Genomic DNA, 20,558 nt, shown 5'->3' on the forward strand with positions numbered 1-20,558 from the left:
GCATGCTAGTTTGTTACACACACACAGCCATGCAAGACCCCCCATGAACTCCCATACCACAGGGACTAGGCCTGACGCCCACCCCTTGCATCCCCAAGCAGGCCCTCGGCCCCGTCCTGGTCTTGTTGCCATGGCTACCTTTAGCCGCCAGGACTTCTTTCAGCAGTTGGTGCAGGGCTGCGTGGTCCCCACTGCCCAGCAGGGCCTGGACCAGCTGTGGCTCCTGCTGGCTGTCTGCCTGACCTGCCGCCTCCTTTGGAGACTTGGTGAGTGGGCTGGCCCTGGTCCTTGATCCCTCGGGGAGGAGAGGGGGGCAGGGAGGGCACCAGGTTTTCTGGAGGCTGACACCCTGGGGAGGCCAGCTCCTCAGGGTGGGGCACAGGGGGCTATTGGGCCATCTAGAGGCTGGTTTCTGGGGGGAGAGGAAGAGGTTGAAGAGAGAACTAGACTTCCCTGAAGCCTCTTCAGGGTTGGGAGGCCTTTTTGGCGGGGTGGCTTCTGGGGGAGTGGGCCAGCTCCTCAGCTAAAGGGGCTTCCTCCTGCCACTCTGCAGGGTTACCCCCCGCCGTGAAGCATGCCAGCACGGTGGCGGGCGGCTTCTTCAGCCTGTATCACTTCTTCCAACGACACATGGTGTGGGTGGTGCTCCTCAGCCTCCTGTGCTACCTGGTCCTCTTCCTTTGCCGTCACTCCTCTCACCGTGGCGTCTTTCTGTCGGTCACCATCCTCATCTACCTGCTTATGGGGTAGGGCCCCTGGGCTGGGGGAGAGACGGGTTGCTTTGCCGAGGTGGGCAAAGGGAGATGGGGGCGGGGAGGGGGATGAATGCTGACCTTAAGGCTTGGGAGGCAAGCCGGCCCAATGCAGCCCCACCCCCCCACCCCCCCAGGGAGATGCACATGGTGGATACGGTTACCTGGCACAAGATGAGGGGTAAGTAACCCCTATCCAGGGCATCCTTCCCCAAATCTTGAGCCCTTTCCTTTCCCCAACTTAGCCCTCCCATCCCTCGGTACCTTTCTTGGCCCCTGGTTGGTTGGCTGGTCACGCCCCTGGGCCCCTTGGGTGCATGCGCCTGCCGTGGCCCGCCTGCTCGCTCGCCTGCAGGGGCCCAGATGATTGTCGCCATGAAAGCCGTGTCCCTGGGCTTTGACCTGGATCGGGGCGAGCTGGGCGCGGTGCCCTCGCCCGTGGAGTTCATGGGCTACCTCTACTTCGTGGGTACTATCGTCTTCGGGCCCTGGCTCCACTTCCGCAGTTACCTCCACGCCGTCGAGGGCCGACCGCTGGTGACAGGGCAGGGGCTGCGGGCTGGTTCTGGGGAGGGAGGAAGGGAGCGGGCCTAGTGACGGGATGGGAGGAGGCTGGGGGAGGGGGCAGCGAGGCGAAGAGGCCCAGGCTCCCCTCCCGATGACCATCTCCCCCCATGTCCTACAGAGCTTCACGTGGCTGGGCAAGGTGGCGGGGAGCCTGTCCCGGGCCCTCCTGTGCCTGGTGGTCTCAACCTGCGTGGGCCCCTACCTCTTCCCTTACTTCATCCCACTGTATGGGGACCGGCTGCTGCGCAGGTGAGCTGGGGCAGGCGATGGGGCCTCCCTCCCAGCTCCTAGCCTCCACTCTGATCTGCCTTCCATCCCGAGCGCCCCTGACTTTTTCTCCTCTCCCCTTCCCATGCCTCCACATCTGCCTTATCTTTCCAACCTGCAGCAAGAAACGCCAAGCAAGGTAAGTGTGCCCAGCTTGCCCAATCGGGCCCTCCATCCCTCCTCCTGTCCTCCGCGTTCCTGCTGATGCCTTTCTCTTCTCTCTCTCCCCTTCCTTGTACTTCATCCCTCAGGGGTGCTGTGGCCAGGTGAGTTTCTGTGGAGGAGAACCGAGTTAATATCGGGTGGCTAGTGGGGCGCCCCTTCCTTGGCAGGGGGGTGGCCTAGGGCGGGGAGACGGCCAAATGTGGGACACCCTGCTCTCGTCCCACCCCAGGTGGCTGCGTGCCTACGAGAGCGCCATCTCCTTCCACTTCAGTAACTACTTCGTGGGCTTCCTGTCGGAAGGCACGACGACACTGGCCGGGGCGGGCTTCACGGAGGAGAAGGAGCACTTGCGGTGGTAGGGAACACTCCCTCATGCCCCCATCTGTCCCCTGAGTCCGGGCTTCTTGGGGGCAGCAGCTGTTGTAACCCTCCCTCTTTCCAACAACCCTTGCAGGGACCTTACTGTGTCAAGGCCCCTGAATGTGGAGCTGCCCCGGTCCATGGTGGAGGTTGTCACCAGCTGGAACCTGCCCATGTCACACTGGCTCAATTCCTGTGAGACCCATCCCTGCCTTGCTGTGGGTGGCCAGGCCGGGGACCTGGCCCCGGGGAGGGGGGGAAACCGGGGACCTCCCTCCCTCTCCCTCTCCGTGCCTCTTCCTTCCCAGATCGGTCCCGGGGCTGGAGGGGGGGAAGGGGAGGGGCAGGAGCATGGGGACATGCCCTCCTCCTCCTCACCAAACCCAAATCGAGAAGAGTGAGGCTAGTTCCCTGGCCTTCTCCAGATGTTTTTAAGAACTCCCTGCGTTTGGGCAAGCTCTCGGCTCTCCTGGTGACTTATGCGGCCAGTGCCCTCCTGCATGTAAGGAGCGGGCGAGGTGGAGGCTCGGGGCTGGCCCTTCTTGCCCCACCTCTGCCCCATGGCCTCGCCTTCTCTCCACCCCCCAGGGCTTCAGTTTCCACTTGGGGGCCGTGCTGCTCACCCTGGCCTTCATCACGTATGTGGAACACGGTGAGACGCCTCCTTCCCCCCCGCCCTTCGGCTCACCTTGCCATCCCTGTCGTGCCCTTTCTTCCCCCCTCCACCCGGCCCGGCTCCTTCCCCGGGCCCGGCAAGCCCCCTCTCTTCCTTCCTTCGGTGCCCCTGCCTCCTCAGACCTGTCAACTCTCCTCTCCTGGTCCTCAGTGCTCCGGAAGCGGCTAGCAACCATCTTCAACGCTTGTGTGCTCTCTAAGCGCTGCCCTCCAGACTGTGCACACCGACACCGCACGGTAAGATGGCCTTCCCTTCCTCTTCCTCGGACCCCGTGTAGCCTGAAGGGGCCCCAGGGCCTTCCCTTTGGGGCCCGCTCTCCCCTCTCCCTCAGGCCAGCTCCAGTCAACACTCCTTCCCCCGTTCCCCGTGTCCTCCCCAGGGTCTGGGCGTGCAAGCACTGAACCTGTTCTTCAGGGCCCTAGCTGTCTTTCACTTGGCCTACCTGGGCTCCCTCTTTGACGTCGACACTGACGACGCTACCGAGGAGCAGGTAGGGTCTGACGAGTCTCCCGCGAACCAGTGTAGGGCCTGGAAGAGGCCGGGGGCCCAGGGTGTCACTTGGCCATCCATCGGCTGTCCTTCCGGGTGGCCCTCGCTAATGCCCGCCCTCGGCACCCGCATCCTGGGCCCTTTGGGCGGGGGTGGCCCAGGCCTCTCCACCACTGCCGTGCTCATCCCCTTCCCATCATCCCCTTCCCAGGGCTACGGCATGTCCCACACCGTCCGCAAGTGGTCTGAGCTCGGCTGGGCCAGTCATTGGCTGACTTTCAGCTGCTGGATCTTCTATCGCCTCATCAGCTGAGGGCCTCTCCCACCTCTCCTTCTCTTTCTTCCCTCTTGTGGGTCCTCAACACCTGACCTAGGCATAAGGTGGAGTCTTGGCCACTGCGGCCCCCCTCCCCCAAAGGGGCTCTGGGGATTCGGGGGGGAAGGGCTCATTGGCGGGCAGGACCCCGAGACCATGTCTTCCACCCTTACATTCTGCTAGAAAATTCCCTTTTTATAAATGGTTTGTTATTGTCAGATAAAACTAGGTAAGGCACACGTGCCCTGGCTGTGTGTGTGAGCTCTTTCCCTAACTCGGAGCCCTCCCAGCAATCAAGAGGCAGGAGACGGTGGGCCAATGGAATTCCTAGGGCCTTTTATTGGCGCCTTGCTCCAGTCTCCCAGGAGGGGAGCTGGGACCCTGGCCTAGCCCACTTGTTCATGCTTTTGCCCTGAAAGGGCTCCCAGATGCCCAACTCAGGTGCCCAGTGTTCTTTGAGGATGCAGGCCTCTCATCAAGACAAGCAGATTGGGGGGGGGGGGTCCTGGAGCAGCACTCGGGGCTTCCTGCAGGCTGTTCCAGAAGGAACAAAGGGATCAGGAAGGGACAACCACTGGAGACAGCTGGATGATGTCCAGGGCTTGGGTGGAAAGGGGGGAAATCAAACTAAGAAGGGCCGTGAAATTAGCCTGGAAATCAACAGAGAGAGCCCCTTACTGACTCCAGCTGTGATCTAATGGGCGGCTCGGCACATGGGGGACAAGAGCATCCCACATGTGACTGAGGTGGGTGGGGGGGGGATGGTGGAAAAGGGAAGGTTGGCTGTACGCTGGGGGCCACTTAACGGCCTAGAAAGGAGATGCAAACTCTGACCTGTGGAGCAGAGATAGGACAGCAGGAAGAGTGTGTCCCAACCCTGATCCTTATTTTCCAAGTGAGGAAACTGAGGGCAGTGCCTAGAGAAGGGCCTCCCAGGTAGTCAGCCAGGAGACTCCCCCAGATCCTGTGGCCTATTCAATGGGAACCTCCTGCTGCTGCTTTCCAGTCGGAACCCTTCCCCCAATCCCCTTCTCATGGGCCACAGCCACTTCTTCCTGTGCGGCCCTGTCTCCATTACAGACTCACTTTTCCAAAGCCCAGGTCCAACCCAGTTCTTCCTCAGCTTGGACAGCTCCCTGTGGTCTAGAGGAACAAATCAAGCCCCACTGACTGAAGTCAGTTCCCTCTCAGCTGGCAGCTCTCCCCGACAGCCCCTGGTCTGGATCCTAATAGTCCTGACCACGTTCTCCCAGAAGGTGTGCTCAGGTGCCCCTGCTCTCCTGCGCTGACAAGACCATTAAGTCGCAGAGGGTCAGGGCTGGATTTGATGCCCTTCGGTCTACAAATGCCAGGATCTGCCCACAAAGGATTATGGGTTCTAGAGCCAGACTACACCTATGAAGAAGGGAAAATTGGATGGGCCTCAAAGGAAGGTTGCGCTCTGGGAAGAGAGAAGCTAGCCATAGAGGGAAGCAGGCGGGAAACAGTATAGACCTGGGAAAATCATTCTTTAGGAGGGAGCCAATTGGCAAGGAGGATGATTAGACTGGAGGTAGGAGAGTCAGACCCTCTGTTCTCCCAGTTACTCTCAACCCAGGATGTCTCCGCAGCCCCACTCCCCCCTGCTGGATTTGGGGCTGCTCCCAAGCTTGGCACCTGTGACATTAGGGAAGAGAAGCTGAAGCAGAGTCAGGCTCCGTAAGGTGCGAGAGGACAGTGGAGGAAGTGATCAGGAAGGGCCGAAGCCTTCACCTACCAGAGTGTTGCCTCTTGTCCTTACCTTTGCAACAGGGCTCCCTCCAGGCTTCAGGCTGAGGAGACAGTGGTGGGCTGGGATCATCCTCACTCCCTGAAGGCCTGGACTTCAGGCCGGTGGCAAGACCAAGAGATGAAGATCTCTTCAGGGGTGGGCCAGGGGAAATTTTCAAGGCTATTCTGAAGGCATCCTATTCAAAAGGAGCCCAGCATGGATGTCCATGTCTCTGACATGTAGCTCAGTGACCACAGGGAAAGAGATGGTTGGAGACAGGCAGGGGCCGAGACCCATGGGGGAAAGGTCAAAAGCCGGAATATGGGACCAAAATGACAAAGGTGCAAGGTAAGAGAGAAGCGGCCTTTGCTGAAGCCGAAGGGAATGGCTTGCCAGGAACTCCTAGCCCCAAGCTATGCTCTGGCCTTGGGCACCTTCTAGGTCCCCGGCATATAGAATCAGGTCGGCTGGGAATGCTTTCCGGGGCAGTGGTCACCTGGGAGGGATGGATGGGGCCCACGGGTTCCCTTCCAGTAGCATCTACCTGGAGCTGGACAATACCAGGTAAGCAGGCCGTGGCCATGATACGGCCCGGCCCAGGAACACAAGCTGGCCCAGGCCGGTAATCTTAATGAAAGTTAGTGGGGAAAGGGCTTTCCAGATGCCAGCTTCCTCTTCCCGGATCCCTAGGGCTCCAACACAACCGGGATGCACAGAGGCAGGCAAAAGCAGACACAAAGGCAGCTGGATCCAGCCTTACCCTGGTTTCTGGTTCAGGCTCCTGGGGGTAGTGAAGCATCCAAAGCCCAGCTCATCCCTGTCAGGTAGCTCTGGGGGAGTCAATGGGGTACCATTTCCTGGGCGTCCCCACCCCACCCCAGAATCATAAAGTCGCCAGAAAAATCCCCCCTCCTTCCTGAGATGCTCTAGCCCCGGGATGGATACACAGATGCACAGATACTGTCCCATCCGGCCCGCGGACCTGGGGGAAGCGAGAGCTTCTTCCCCAGCCGGAAGGTGCTGCGGGCCCGCCAGCCGGTACACACATCCCTTAGGTCCCGGACGGTGCGGCCCGTTAGTAGGGAAGAAACAACGTGGCCTGGAGTCCCGCCCCCGGCCCTGCCTACCTCCCCTCCTCCCCGGGTGTTGAGAGGAAAACGAAGGGGCAGGGAACCGCCTGAAAGCGCAGGCGCCCAAGCCCCAATTTGCCGACGTGCGATCCGCGCAGGTGCGCGTGCACTACCCTCTGGGACTTGTAGTCCCTTCCATTTCTCCTTCCGCCAAGCGTAGCTGCCCAGTACCCTGAGATGGAGCTAAGGCATGTAGGAAAACACCAGATGCCGTCTCTCGCTTGACTAGGCATCGGCGGCTGGAGCGGAGAAGACCCGCTCCCCTTCTTTTTGCCTTCTGGCCAATTTGCCAAGTGGACATGACTCTTCTCTAAGGGGCGGGGCGGTTGGGAGTTAGGAATGAGGGAGAGTTTGGGAAGGAGGTTCGGATTGGTCCGATAGCGCCATCACCGCTCAGGAGCTGCGAGCATGCTCCTCGGCCTAGGCCTTAGCCCTGTCGCATAAACCCCGAAACCGGGTCCAGAATGTCTCGACCTGGGAGCAGATGGCAGCTACTTCCGGGCAGAGGGCCTGGGCCTGCTCCCCCTCCGGCCTCAGCCCTGACCCGACGTGGAGCCTCGCCCCCTCCGGGAACACCATGGGTTCAAGAACCAGGCTGGACTGGAAACCGGGCTTAGGTCGCGGCCGGGGCCTAAAGCTACGGAGCCGGAGAGCCAGCGAGGGCCACTCCAGCCTAGCGGTGAGAGCGGGTGCAGAGGAAGGGAGCAAGCATCGCGGAAGTGCTGGTCAGACGCCCGAGTGGGCCGCGGCCTGACGTGACGTCACGGGGCTCCGGAAGGCGGAGCCCGAAGTTCGCATTAAGCGGGGCAGCCAATGGCTCTGTCAGTGCTATTAAACTGACGTCAGAAATTGCCCCCCTGCCTGCTTTGGGCCCTCCTGAGATTCCTTTTTTTTTTTTTTTAAATTTGCGTTTTGTTTTCACTTTCGAATTTCTCGACTTCCTTCCTCTCCTTCCTACACCCTCCGAGAAAACAAGCAAAGCACGTCCCCAGGTACAAACGTATAAATAAAACAGATTGGTCATGTCCTCTAAAATTGCCTCAATCAGCTCTCAGTGCATCAGTTAGTTTTCTGTTCCGGGGCGGATCACGTGTTATGAGTCCTTTGGAATGGTAGTCGGTCGCTATGGTAACCAGAGTCCCTAGGTCTTTCACGGTTGAGTACCTTAACAATATTGCTGGCCTTGTAGAAATTGCTTTCCTCACTTGCCTGTGCGTAGGTCACGCAGGTGTGCCCAGATTTCTCTGACATCGCCCCCTTTCTCATTTCCTACGTCTCCCTCTGATCCCGATTTTCTGCCACCGTGCAAAGAGCTGCTTTAAATATTGTTTGTACAGAGAGGTGCTTTTCCTCACTTTGAGCTCTCTGAGGTAACTGAATCGGGTAGTTGTCTTGTTATATTGCTGGCTCAAAGGATATGCACGGCTTAATACCTTTTTAGGCGTAATTCCAAATTGCTTCTCAGACCAGTTGGATTAGTTCACAGCTCCACCTACAGTACATTAGAGGACTTCTTTTCTCACAGTCCCTACAGCTTTTCATTTTTTTCCTTTCTATCTCAATCTGATGGATGTGAGATAGGACTGCAGGGTTGTTTTAATTTGCTTCTAATAATTAGTGATTTAGAGCATTTTTCCCCCTGTGGATATTGATGGCTTAGATTTCTTTTGAAAAATAGTATTTTATTTTTTCTAGTTACCTTTAAAGACAATTTTAACATTTTTTTTTTTTATCATTATAGCTTTTTGTTGGCAAAACATATGCATGGGTAATTTTTCAACATTGACCCTTGCAAAAACTTCTGTTCCAAATTTTCCCCTCCTTCCCCCCACCCCCTCCCTTAGTTAGCAGGCAGTCCAACACATGTTAAAATCTATGTTAAATCCAATATATGCATACATGTTTATGTGGTTATCTTGCTATAAGAAAAATCGGATCTACAAAGAAAGAAAAACCTAAGAAGGAAAACAAAAATGCAAACAAATAATAACAGAAAGAGTGGAAATGCTATGTTATGGTCCACACTCATTTCCCAGTTCTCCCTCTGGGTATAGATGACTCTCTTTGTTACTGGTTTGAATCATCTCATTTTAACATTCATTTTTTAAAAATTTGAGTTCCAAATTTTTTCTCCTTTCTCTTCCCATTTCCCTAAAACAGAACGTTTATTTTTAGTTATTTTCATTTCTCTAATCAATAGTGATTTTGAGCATTTTTTCATAAGACTTTTAATTTCTTCATCTGAACACTGCCTGTTTATATCCTTTGACCATTTAGCAATTGGGGAATGATTTGTATTTTTAGAAATTTGACTCAGTTCTGTTTATATTTGAGATATGAGGTCTTTGTCAGAGATACTTGCTGTAAACATTGTTTCTCAGCTTTCTGTTTTCCATCTAATCCTGGTTGCATTGGTTTGTGCAGAAACTTTTTTTCTTTCTTTTTTTTTTTATTATATTATAGCTTTTTATTTATAAGTTATATGCATAGGTAATTTTTCAGCATTGGCAATTGCCAAACTTTTTGTTCCAATTTTTCCCCTCCTTCCTCCCATCCTCTCCTCCACATGGCAGGTTGACCAATCCATGTTAAATATGTTGAAGTATAAGTTAAATACAATATAAGTATACATGTCCAAACAGTTATTTTGCTGCACAAAAAGAATCGGACTCTGAAATAGTGTACCATTGGCCTGGGAAGGAAATCAAAAATGCAGGCGGACAAAAATAGAGGTTTGGGGAATTCGATGTAGTGGTTCTTAGTCATCTCCCAGAATTCTTTCGCTGGGTGTAGCTAGTTCAGTTCATTATTGCTCTATTGGAACTGATTTGGTTCATCTCATTGTGGAAAAAGGGCCACGTTCATCAGAATTGATCATCATCCCCATCAATTGGAGAATGGTTGAGTAAATTGTGGTATATGAACGTTATGGAATATTATTGTTCTGTAAGAAATGACCAGCAGGACGAATACAGAGAGGACTGGCGAGACTTACATGAACTGATGCTGAGTGAAATGAGCAGAACCAGGAGATCATTATATACCTCAACAACGATACTGTTTGAGGATGTATTCTGAGATAAAGAGAGCTTTAATTGATCAAAGATGGACAGAAGCAGCTACACCCAGAGAAAGAACACTGGGAAATGAATGTAAACTGTTTGCATTTTTGTTTTTCTTCCCGGGTTATTTTTACCTTCTGAATCCAATTCTTCCTGTGCAACAAGAGAACTGTTGGGTTCTGCACACATAGATTGTATCTAGGATATACTGTGGCATATCTAACATGTAAAGGCCTGCTTGCCATCTGGGGGGGGGAGGGAGGGAGGGGAAAAATCGGAACAGAAATGAGTGCAAAGGATAATGCTGTAAAAAATTACCCTGGCATGGGTTCTATCAATAAAAAGTTATTTAAAAAAACAACAACAGAATTGATCATCTCGTATTGTTGTTGAAATATATGATGATCTCCTGCTCCTGCTCATTTTCTTTTTTTTTTAATTTAAATTTAATTTTATTTAATAATAACTTTGTATTGACAGAATCCATGCCAGGGTAATTTTTTTTACAACATTATCCCTTGCACTCGCTTATGTTTCGTTTTTTCCCCTCCCTCCCTCCACCCCCCCCCCCCAAGATGGCAAGCAGTCCTATATATGTTAAATATGTTGCAGTATATCCTAGATACAGTACATATTTGCAGAACCGAACAGTTCTCCTGTTGCACAGGGAGAATTGGATTCAGAAGGTAAAAATAACTCGGGAAGAAAATAAAAAATGCAAATAGTTCACATTTGTTTCCCAGTGTTCCTTCTTTGGTTGTAGTTGCTTCTGTCCATCATTTATCAATTGAAACTCAGTTAGGTCTCTTTGTCAAAGAAATCCACTTCCATCAGAATACATCCTCATACAGTATTGTTGTCGAAGTGTATAATGATCTCCTGGTTCTGCTCATTTCACTCGGCATCAGTTCACGTATGTCTCTCCAAGCCTCTCTGTATTCATTCTGCTGGTCATTTCTTACAGAACAATAATATTCCATAACATTCATATACCACAATTTACCCAGCCATTCTCCAATGGATGGGCATCCATTCAGTTTCCAGTTTCTGGCCACTACAAACAGGGCTGCCACAAACATTTTGGCACATACAGGTCCCTTTCCCTTCTTTAGTATCTCTTTGGGGTATAAGCCCAGTAGAAACACTGCTGGATCCAAGGGTATGCACAGTTTGATAACTTTTTGGGCATAATTCCAGATTGCTCTCCAGAATGGTTGGATTCGTTCACAACTCCACCAACAATGCTCCTGCTCATTTCAATCAGCATCAGTTCATGTGAGTCTCTCCAGGCCTCTCTGTATTCATCCTGCTGGTCATTCCTTACAGAACAATAATATTCCATAACATTCATATAGCACAATTTATTCAGCCATTCTCCAATTGATGGGCAGCCACTCTGTTTCCAGTTTCTGGCCACTACAAAGAGGGCTGCCACAAACATTCTTGTGTGCAGAAACTTTTAAATTTAATATCAAAAATACCCATTTTACATCTCATAATGCTTTCTGTTTCTTGTTTAGTCAACATCTTTCCTTCTCCATAGATCTGACAGATAAACTTCCTTTCCTCATTTGTTTATGGTATCACCCTTTGTGTCTAAATCATGTACCCTTTTTGAGCTGATCCTGGTATACTGTGTAAGAGATTGATCTTATACAGAGTTTCTGCAATGCTGTTTTCTACTTTTCCTAGCAGTTTTTGTCAGATAGTGAGTTCTTATCTCAGAAGCTGGGATATTAGGGTTTCTCAAACATTAGATTGCTGTGGTCATTTTTTACTTTGTCTTGAGAACCTAATCTATTACATTGATCCATCCCTCTATTTCTTAGCCAGTACAAGATAGTTTTGATTGTCACTTGTATGGCTAGGCCATCTTCCTTTGCATTTTTCCCACTAATTCCCTTGATTTTTTTTTTAACCGAGGCAATTGGGTCCCATTTACCCAGGGTCCCACAGCTAGGAAATGTTAAATTTCTGAGCTCAGATTTGAACTCAGGTCCTCCTGACTTCAGGGCTGGTGCTCTAACCACTGCATCACCTAGCTTCCCCTTTCCTTGGTATTCTGAACTTTTTATTCTTCCTGATGTATTTTAAAATGATTATTTCAGTTCTCTAACATAGTTTTTGGTAGTTTGATTGGTATGGCATTGAATAAGAAAATTAATTTAGGTAGGGATTTCTTCTTTTGAAAACTTCCTATTCGTTTCCTTTAATCATTTATTAATTAGGGAATAACTCAAGTTCTTGTAAACTTGACTCATTCCCCCATGTTGCTTAGAAATGAAACCTTTATCAAAGAAACTTGTACCAATGATTTTTCCCCAAAATTTCTGGCTTCTAATTTTAACTGCATTTGTATTTCTTTGTGGAAAAAATGTTTATTTCACATAATCAGAATTATTCATTTTACCTCCTTTGATCCTCTCTATCTCTTGCTCAGTTTGCTTTCCATAACTACCTGCCCAGATCTTCATAGAATTGACCATGAATTCTTCCATATTCTACTAACTTGCTTGTGCTTATCTCAGCCTTTATATCTAAATCATTTACTCATTTTGAGCTTACCTTGATATATAGTGTAAGAAAATATACCTGGTTTCTGCCAGACTACTTTCTAGTTTTCCCAACGATTTTTGTTGAATAGTGAGTTCTTGCTAAATTGCTGTGCCCATTTGCTTCACTGTATTGTGTACCTAATCTATTCCATTGACTATTCTGTTATCAACTTGTTTTGATGATGACAACTTTGCAGTACCGTTGAAAATCTGGCTGCTAGGGCTGCCTTCCCTCCTTTTTTTTTTTTTTTTCATTGATTCCCATGGTATTCTTGACCTTTTGTTCCTAAGAATGAATTTTTAAATTGTTTCTTAGCTCTATAAAGTGATTCCTGATAGTTTAATCGATATGACACCAAATAAGTAAATTAATTTAGGTAGCTTTGTTGTTTTTATTATATTAACTTGGCTTACCCATGAGCGATGAATATTTCTTCAGTTATTTAGATCTGTATTTGTGTGAAGACTGCTTTGTGATTCTGTTCATGTAGGCCCTGTGTATGTGTCTTGGCAGGTAGACTCTCAAGTATTTTATACTGTCTGTAGCTATTTTAAATAGAATTCTCCTTTATTTTTTTTATTTGCTGAGTTTTGTTGATAACATATATAATGCAGATAATTTATGGGCTGAAGTTGATAACTGTTTTGATTAGATTTTTAGTTGAGTCTCTAGGGTTCTCTAAGTAAATTATTATATCATTTGCAAGGAGTGATAGTTTTGTTTTTCCTTTATGCTTATTCCTTTAATTTCCTCTTTTTCTCTTATTGAAATAGCTAGTATTTTCAGTACAATATTAATATAGAAAATATAGATAAAGTGATAATAGACATCCTTGTTTCACTCCTGATCTTACTGGAAAGGCTTCTAGCTTGTCCACATTACAAATAATGCTTGCTCTTAGTTTTGAGTACTACTTATCATTTTAATGAAAGTTCCATTTATTACTCTTCTATCTACAATTTTAAACAGAAATGGATGGTGCATTTTTCTTTTCTTTTTTTTTTATAATAACTTTTTATTGACAGAACCCATACCAGGGTAATTTTTTTTTTACAATATTATCCCTTGCACTCGCTTCTGTTCCAATTTTTCCCCTCCTTCCCTCCACCCCCTCCCCTAGATGGCAAGCAGTCCTATATATGTTAAATATGTTGCAGTATATCCTAGATACAATATATGTGTGCAGAGCTGAACAGTTCTCTTGTTGCACAGGGAGAATTGGATTCAGAAGGTAGAAATAACCCGGGAAGAAAAACAAAAATGCAAGCAGTTTATATTCATTTCCCAGTGTCCTTTCTTTGGGTGTAGCTGCTTCTGTCCATCATTGATCAATTGAAACTGAGTTAGGTCTCTTTGTCAAAGAAATCCACTTCCATCAGAATGCATCCTCATACAGTATCGTTGTCGAAGTGTATAATGATCTCCTGGTTCTGCTCATTTCACTCAGCATCAGTTCCTGTAAGTTTCACCAGTCCTCTTTGTATTCATCCTGCTGGTCATTTCTTACAGAACAATAATATTCAGATGGTGCATTTTTCAAAAGCTTTTGCTGCATCTTTTATATATTGTTGGTCTGCTGTTTTCAGTTATTTTTTACTCTATGAGCCCATTTGGATGGGGTATTCTTGGCAAAGACACAGGAGAGCTTTGCCATTTCCTTTTCCATCTCATTTTATAAATGTAGCTAACCCAGCTAAGTGACTTGCCTAGGGTCACATAGCTACTATCTAAGGTCAGATTTGAACTCATGAAGATGAGCCTTCCTGATTTCTAGCCCAGTGCTCTATGCACTGTGCCTACACACATACACACACACAGAAGATACAGATAGATATACACACATATTTTTGTGATAACCTTTGTGAATTTTTACTAGTATTTTATTTATATATTCTCATTAAAATTCATTAGGGAAATTGGTCTCTAATTTCTTTTGAGTTTTGACTCTCTGGTTTCGGTGACAAGAACATATTTTTGTCATAGGAATTTGATAGCACTCCTTCTTGACCTAATTTTATTTTATTTTTTTTAGTTTATATAATAGTGTTAGAATTAATTGTTCTTTAAATATTTGGTAGAATTTGCCTGTAAACCCATCTGGTCCTTTTTTTCCCTTGGGGAATTTATTTATGGAATATTCAATTTCTTTTTTATAAGACATAGTTATTTAAATTTTCTATTTCCATTCTGGTTATCTAGTCAATTTATACTTTTTGTAATTATTCATTTCATTTATATTGTCAATTTTAGTAGCATATAGTTGTATGAAACAATTCCTAATAAGTGCTTTTATTTCATGATTATTTGTGAATTCAACGTTTTCATTTTTGATATTGGTAATTTGGGGTTTTTTCTTTAAAAAAATCAAATTAGCCAATGACTTAACTATTTTTTTGGTTGTCGTTTCTTAACCAGTTCCTACTTTTATTTTTAGTTGAATTTTTTTAATTTTAAAATTTGATCATCTCTTTTTGGATTTTAAAGATTTCTATTTTGGTGTTTAATTGAGGATCTTTAATTTGTTGATTTTCTAGTTGTTTTTTAATTGCATGCCCAATTCATTCATCTGTTATTCCTTTCTTATTGATATAAGTAGCCAGAGGTATAAATTCCCCGCTACCTACTCTTTTGGCTGTGTTCCACAGCTTTTGGGATGTTGCTTCTCTGTGTCATTATCTGGGTTCAAATTCAACTTCAAACACTAACTAGCTGTGTGACTCCAAAAAAGTCACTTAACCTGTTTGCCTCAATTTTCAATCTGTAAAATAGGGATAATAATAACACCTACCTCCCAAGATTGTTCTTGAGCATGAAATGAAATAATAATTGTAAATGGTTTAGTATAATGCCTGGCACATAGTGTTATATAAATTGTTAGGACGACAGCTTTGTAGTACTGTTGGAAATCTGACTGCTAGGCTGTCTTCCTTCCTTTTTTTTTTTTCTCATCGATTCCCTTGATATTCTTGACCTTTTGTTCCTAAGAATGAATTTTTAATTTGTTTCCTAGCTCTAAAAGTAATTCCTGATAGTTTAATTGATATGGCACCAAATAAGTAAATTAATTTAGGTAGCATTGTTGTTTTTATTATATTGACTTGGCTTACCCAATAATTTCTTCAATTATTTAGATCTGTACTTGTGTGAAGACTGTTTTGTGATTCTGTTCATGTAGGCCCTGTGTCTGTGTCTTGGCCCTGTCAAGTATTTTATACTGTCTGTAGCTATTTTAATAATAGCTAGTAGCTATTATTACTATTATCTTTAACAAACTGATAATTTCTATGATTTTCTCTTTGACATGCCCATTGTTTAGGAATAAATTAGTTTTCAGTTGATTTTTAAGCTTTATTTATGAGGTTTTTTTTAATTACACGTTTTTATTTACAAAACATATGCATGGGTAATTTTTCAACATTGACCCTTGCAAAATCTTGTATTCCAAATTTCCCCCCTTCCAGCCACCCCCTGTCCTACATGGCAAGTAATCCAATATATGTTAAACATGTTAAAATATATGTATATTTATACAATTATCTTGCTACACAAAAAAAATCAAGTCAAACCAGAAAAAAATGATGAAGAAAATGAAATGCAAGCAAACAACAACAAAAAGAGTGAAAATGTTATCTTGTGATACACACTCAGTTCCCAGAGTCTCTTTCTGGGTGCAGATGGCTCTCTTCATCACAAGATCACTGTAACTGGCCTGAATCATGAGGTTTGTTTTTGTTCTTGTTTTGTTTTGTTTTGTTTTGTTTTTTTGATGAGGCAATTGGGATTAAGTGACTTACCCAGGGACACACAGCCAGGAAGTATTAAATGCCTGAGGTCAGATTTGAACTCAGGGCCTCCTGACTTAAGGACTGGTGCTCTATTCACTGCACCACCTAGCTGCTTTATGAGGCTTGTTTTTAATGTAATTTTTATTGCTTTATGGTCAGAAAAAGATGCATTTAATGTCTGATTTTCTGTGTGAAGTTTTTGTGCCAATTTCTGTGATGGTAATGAGAAATGGGTATAACCCTATTTTCATTCAATATTTTCTAGAGACTTATCATGGCTAACTTTTCTGAAATTCTTTTCATCTCCTTAACTTCTATCTTGTTGATTTTATTTTTAGACTTAGAAAAGTCTGACAGGGGTAAATTGAGGTTTCCCACCATGTCTTACTATTTTACTCCTGTAACCTTTTCTCTAAGAATTTGGATGCTCTATTTAAAACCATCAGCAAGCATCATATGTAATGGGAACAAACTAGAACCATTCCCAATAAGATCTGGAGTGAAACAAGGCTGCCCACTGTCATCATTACTATTCAACATTGTATTAGAAATGCTAGCTTTGGCAATAAGAGAAGAAAAAGAGATTAAAAGAATTAGAGTAGGTAATGAGGAAAACAAATGATCAATCTTTGCAGATGACATGAGGGTATACTTAGAGAACCCTAGAGAATCAACTAAAAAAAAAAAACTTAAAAAAAAAATTAGAAACAATCCACAACTTTAGCAAAGCTGTAGAATACAAAATAAATCCACAGAAATCATTTTTATATATTACCAGCAAAGTCTAGCAAGCAGCAAGAGATACAAAGAGAAATTCCATTCAAAATTATGTCGATAGTATAAAATATTTTGGGAATAGTCAGGAAGTATACAAATACAATTACACACCACCTTCCATGCAAATAAAGTCAGATCTAATCAGTTGGAAAAATATCATGTGCTCATGGGTAGGTGGATGAAATAGAATTCTTTTCCAGCTCCTTATTTTATATATTCTGTATATAATATATAATAATATAATAACAATGGCAACACTACCTAAACTAATCTACTTACTTAGTGCCATACCAATCAAACTCCCAAGAAACTATTTCACAGATCTTGAAAAAATAATAACAAAGTTTATCTGGAAGAACAAAAGGTCAAGAATTCCAAGGAAATTAATGAAAAAAAAAAAAAAGCAAATGAAGGTAGCCTAGTTGTGCCAGACCTAAAACTATATCATAAAGCAGCAGTCACCAAAACCATTTGGTACTGCCTGAGAAAGAGAATAGTCAATTAGTGGAACAGGTTAGGTTCATAGGATAAAATAGTCAATCACTTTAATAATCTAGTGTTTGACACTAGCCCCCAGGTTTGGGGATAAGACCCCAGCTTTGGGGATAAGAACTCACTATTTGACAAAAACTGCTGGGAAAATTGGAAACTAGCATGGCAGAAATTAGGCATTGACCCACACCTAACACCGTATACCAAGATAAGGTTGAAATGGGATCATGATGTAGACACAGAGTGATATTAATAAGAAAATTAGATGAACAAAGTATAGTTTACCTCTCAGACCTGTGGAAAAGGAAGGAACTTGTGGTCAAAGAAGAACTGGAGTTCATTCTTGAACACAAAATAAATAATTTTTTTATATTAAGTTAAAAAGTTTTTGTACAGACAAAACCAATGCAGACAAGATTAGAAGGGAAGCAATAAACTTGGGGAAAAATTTACATTCAAGGTTCTGATAAAGGCCTCATTTCTAAAATATATAAAGAATTGATTCAAATTCATAAGAATTCAAACATTCTCCAATTGATAAATGGTCAAAGGATATGAACAGACAGTTTGAAGGTAAAGAACTTGAAACCATTTCTAGTCATGAAAAGGTCCTCTAAATCACTATTGATCAGAGAAATGCAAATTAAAACAACTCTGAGGTACGACATTGTTGGAAATACATTGTTGGAAAATTATCCATACATATGTTTTGAAAATAAAAAGCTGTAATAAAATTTTAAAAAAGAATTTAGATTCTATGCCATTTGGTACATATATATTTCTATAGTACCTTTTAACAAAATATAATTTCCCCTTTTATCTCATCTAATTGAGTGTATTTTTGCTTTTGAGGTCATATTACTACCCTTGCTTTTTTTTACCTCAGCTGAAATATAATTCTTTTCTAGCTCCTTATTTTATATATTCTGTATATTATATATATATTCTGTATATATATTATACATATTCTATATATATATTCTGAAATATTATATTTTATAAGCCCTCTGCCTTTTTTTTTAGAGTGGTAACTGCAAAATCTCGTGTGACAGCTCCATGTTACTTGAATTCTTTTTTTCTGTTTCATGTTTGTTTCTTATAAACAACAAACATATTTTTTTTATTTTTAAATAAAGCTTTTTATTTTCAAAACATATGCACTGAAAATTTGACAACATTAACCCTTGCATAGTCTTGTGTTTCAGATTTTCTCCTCTTTCCCCCAACCCCATCCCCTAGATGGCAGGCAATCCAGTATATGTTAAACATGTTAAAATATATTCTAGACAACATATTATTGGATTCTGGTTTCTAATCCATTTTTCTATCAGCTTCTGTTTTATGGATGAGTTTATCCCATTTACATTTACAATTATATTAACTGTCTATTATCCTTCATTTTCTTCTTTTATACTTTTCCCATCTTTTTTGGGAACCCAAACTTGAACCCACCTTGAATCTGTTTCTATTTGACTACTGCCTATCTCAATGTGTTCTCCCTTTATACCTCCCCCATTTTTCCCTGAGACATTTTCTTCCTGTTACCTTTTAATTATAATTCATATATATAATGTAATAATAATTAAACAGATTAATATCTGTACCCAACTCTGTGTATGTGTATATTCTTCCTTCCTCCTCTAAATAGTTCAGATGAGAATGTCTTGTGTTTGAATGTCAAATTTTCTAAGTCTGATCTTTTCATCAGGAATACTTGAAAGTCTTCTATTTCATTACAACTACATTTTCCCCTATAGAATTATATTCAGTTTTTATTCTTGACTGTAATCCTAGGTCCGTTGCCTTCTGGAATATTATATTTTATAAGCCCTCTGCCTTTTTTTTTAGAGTGGTAACTGCAAAATCTCGTGTGACGGCTCCATGTTACTTGAATTCTTTCTTTTTGGCTACTTGAAGCATTTTCTCCTTGACCTGGGATCTCCAGATTTTGACTAATATTCCTAGAGTTTTCCTTTTGGAGTTTCAGAAGATAACTGGTGAATTCTTTCAATTTCCATTTTGCTCTCCAGTTCTAAAATATTTGGACAGTTTTCTGCCTCAATATATATACATATATATTGCTCAAATATATATAATATATAGTTCATGGTTTTCATGGAGTTCAGTGATTCTCAAATGATCTCTATTCTATTTTTCAGATCAGTTGTTTTTCCTGAGATACTTCACATTTTCTTCCATTAAATTTTTTTAAAGCTTTGTTTTATTATTTATTGATGTCTAATAGAGTTAGTAGTTTCCATTTGGCCAATTCTAAATTTCAAGGAGTTATTTTCTCCTTTATTTACCTCTTTTATACTTTTTTTTTTACACGAAGCTATTAATTCTCCTTTGGGGGGCCATTGCCAGTCATTTTTACCTGTCTTGCCATTGGACCCTGATGACTCTGGGGGAGACAGTGAGGCTAATAATTTTGGTCAATTCTGCTTCAATTAAATCCAGTTCACTTGCAAATCAAGACTTCACACCCCTGATATCATTGATTCTCTTTGAGAATGAAGGGCAAAAAAATAACAATTCTCTTTTTATAACTTTATTCCATTGTTTTCATTTCTTTATTTTTCTGCTCGCCTATTCTGATTTGGTTTTTTAATTTTTTTCTTTTTTTAGAGACTTATTCTTTAAGACTTCCAGAAATTCTTGTTGGGCTTGTGTCTAATCTGCATTTTTTTTTCCTTCCAAGCTTTGATAATAGATATTTTCAAGTCAGTGTCTTTGTGTGTGTGTGTGTGTGTGTGTGTGTGTGTGTGTGTGTGTGTATGTCTTGAGTTTCCCTGTCAACATATCTTTTTGCTTGCTCACTTTTTCCAGCTTACTTTTTGATTTTGAACTTGAAGTTAGTGGCTCTTTGGAGCAAGTCAGTGATCTAAGAAAATTCCTGTAGATTCTAGAGAGAGAACTATAGAGACTAAATGTGCATAAAAGCATAGTATTTTCGTCTTTTGTTTATCTGTTTGCTTTTTCTTTCTTGGTTTTTTTTTCCCTTTTGGTATGATTTTTCTTTCATAACATGGTAAATATGGAAACATACTTAAAAGGATTACACATGTTTAACCTGTATTAGATAGTTTGCTGTCTTGGAGAGGGGGAGATAAGGGAGGAACGGAGGGAGGGAGAAAAAGTTTGGAACACAGTCTTAACAAAAATGAATGTTGAAAACTATCTGTACATGTATTTAGAAAAATAAAATCCTATTGAGAAAAAAATTTTAAAAATAAAATCTTGTTTTCAAATTTTAAAAAGTAGCAATTGACAAAATACTTTTAAAAAACCAGTTCACACATATTATTGTTCTGTAAGAAGTGCAAACTGATGCTGAGTGAAATGAGCAGGACCAGGAGATCATTGTACATGGCAAGAACAAGATTATAGATGATCAATTCTGATGGACGTGGC

The 20,558-nt window shown here is 43.5% G+C and overlaps 1 protein-coding gene across 3 annotated transcripts in view; it reads left to right on the forward strand.

Moving 5' to 3' along the window:
- Window positions 1-20,558, forward strand: part of PORCN (porcupine O-acyltransferase) — a 34,741-nt gene that overhangs the window by 8,787 nt on the left and 5,396 nt on the right. Inside the window, exons 2-15 of one of the 3 annotated variants that reach the window (XM_051968039.1) lie at window positions 99-266; window positions 554-746; window positions 890-933; window positions 1,108-1,289; window positions 1,438-1,568; window positions 1,708-1,725; window positions 1,838-1,852; window positions 1,981-2,106; window positions 2,206-2,306; window positions 2,537-2,613; window positions 2,700-2,763; window positions 2,938-3,023; window positions 3,167-3,277; window positions 3,488-7,151. In XM_051968039.1, coding sequence (XP_051823999.1) covers window positions 131-266; window positions 554-746; window positions 890-933; window positions 1,108-1,289; window positions 1,438-1,568; window positions 1,708-1,725; window positions 1,838-1,852; window positions 1,981-2,106; window positions 2,206-2,306; window positions 2,537-2,613; window positions 2,700-2,763; window positions 2,938-3,023; window positions 3,167-3,277; window positions 3,488-3,589 — 1,386 coding nt within the window. In that variant the 5' untranslated portion in view covers window positions 99-130 and the 3' untranslated portion in view covers window positions 3,590-7,151. The remainder of the gene's footprint in view (window positions 1-98; window positions 267-553; window positions 747-889; window positions 934-1,107; window positions 1,290-1,437; window positions 1,569-1,707; window positions 1,726-1,837; window positions 1,853-1,980; window positions 2,107-2,205; window positions 2,307-2,536; window positions 2,614-2,699; window positions 2,764-2,937; window positions 3,024-3,166; window positions 3,278-3,487; window positions 7,152-20,558) is intronic. The other 2 variants (XM_051968040.1, XM_051968042.1) reach the window with 2 other exon arrangements.

Source organism: Antechinus flavipes, chromosome X (genome assembly GCF_016432865.1).
Source record: "Antechinus flavipes isolate AdamAnt ecotype Samford, QLD, Australia chromosome X, AdamAnt_v2, whole genome shotgun sequence".
NCBI lineage: Eukaryota > Metazoa > Chordata > Mammalia > Dasyuromorphia > Dasyuridae > Antechinus > Antechinus flavipes.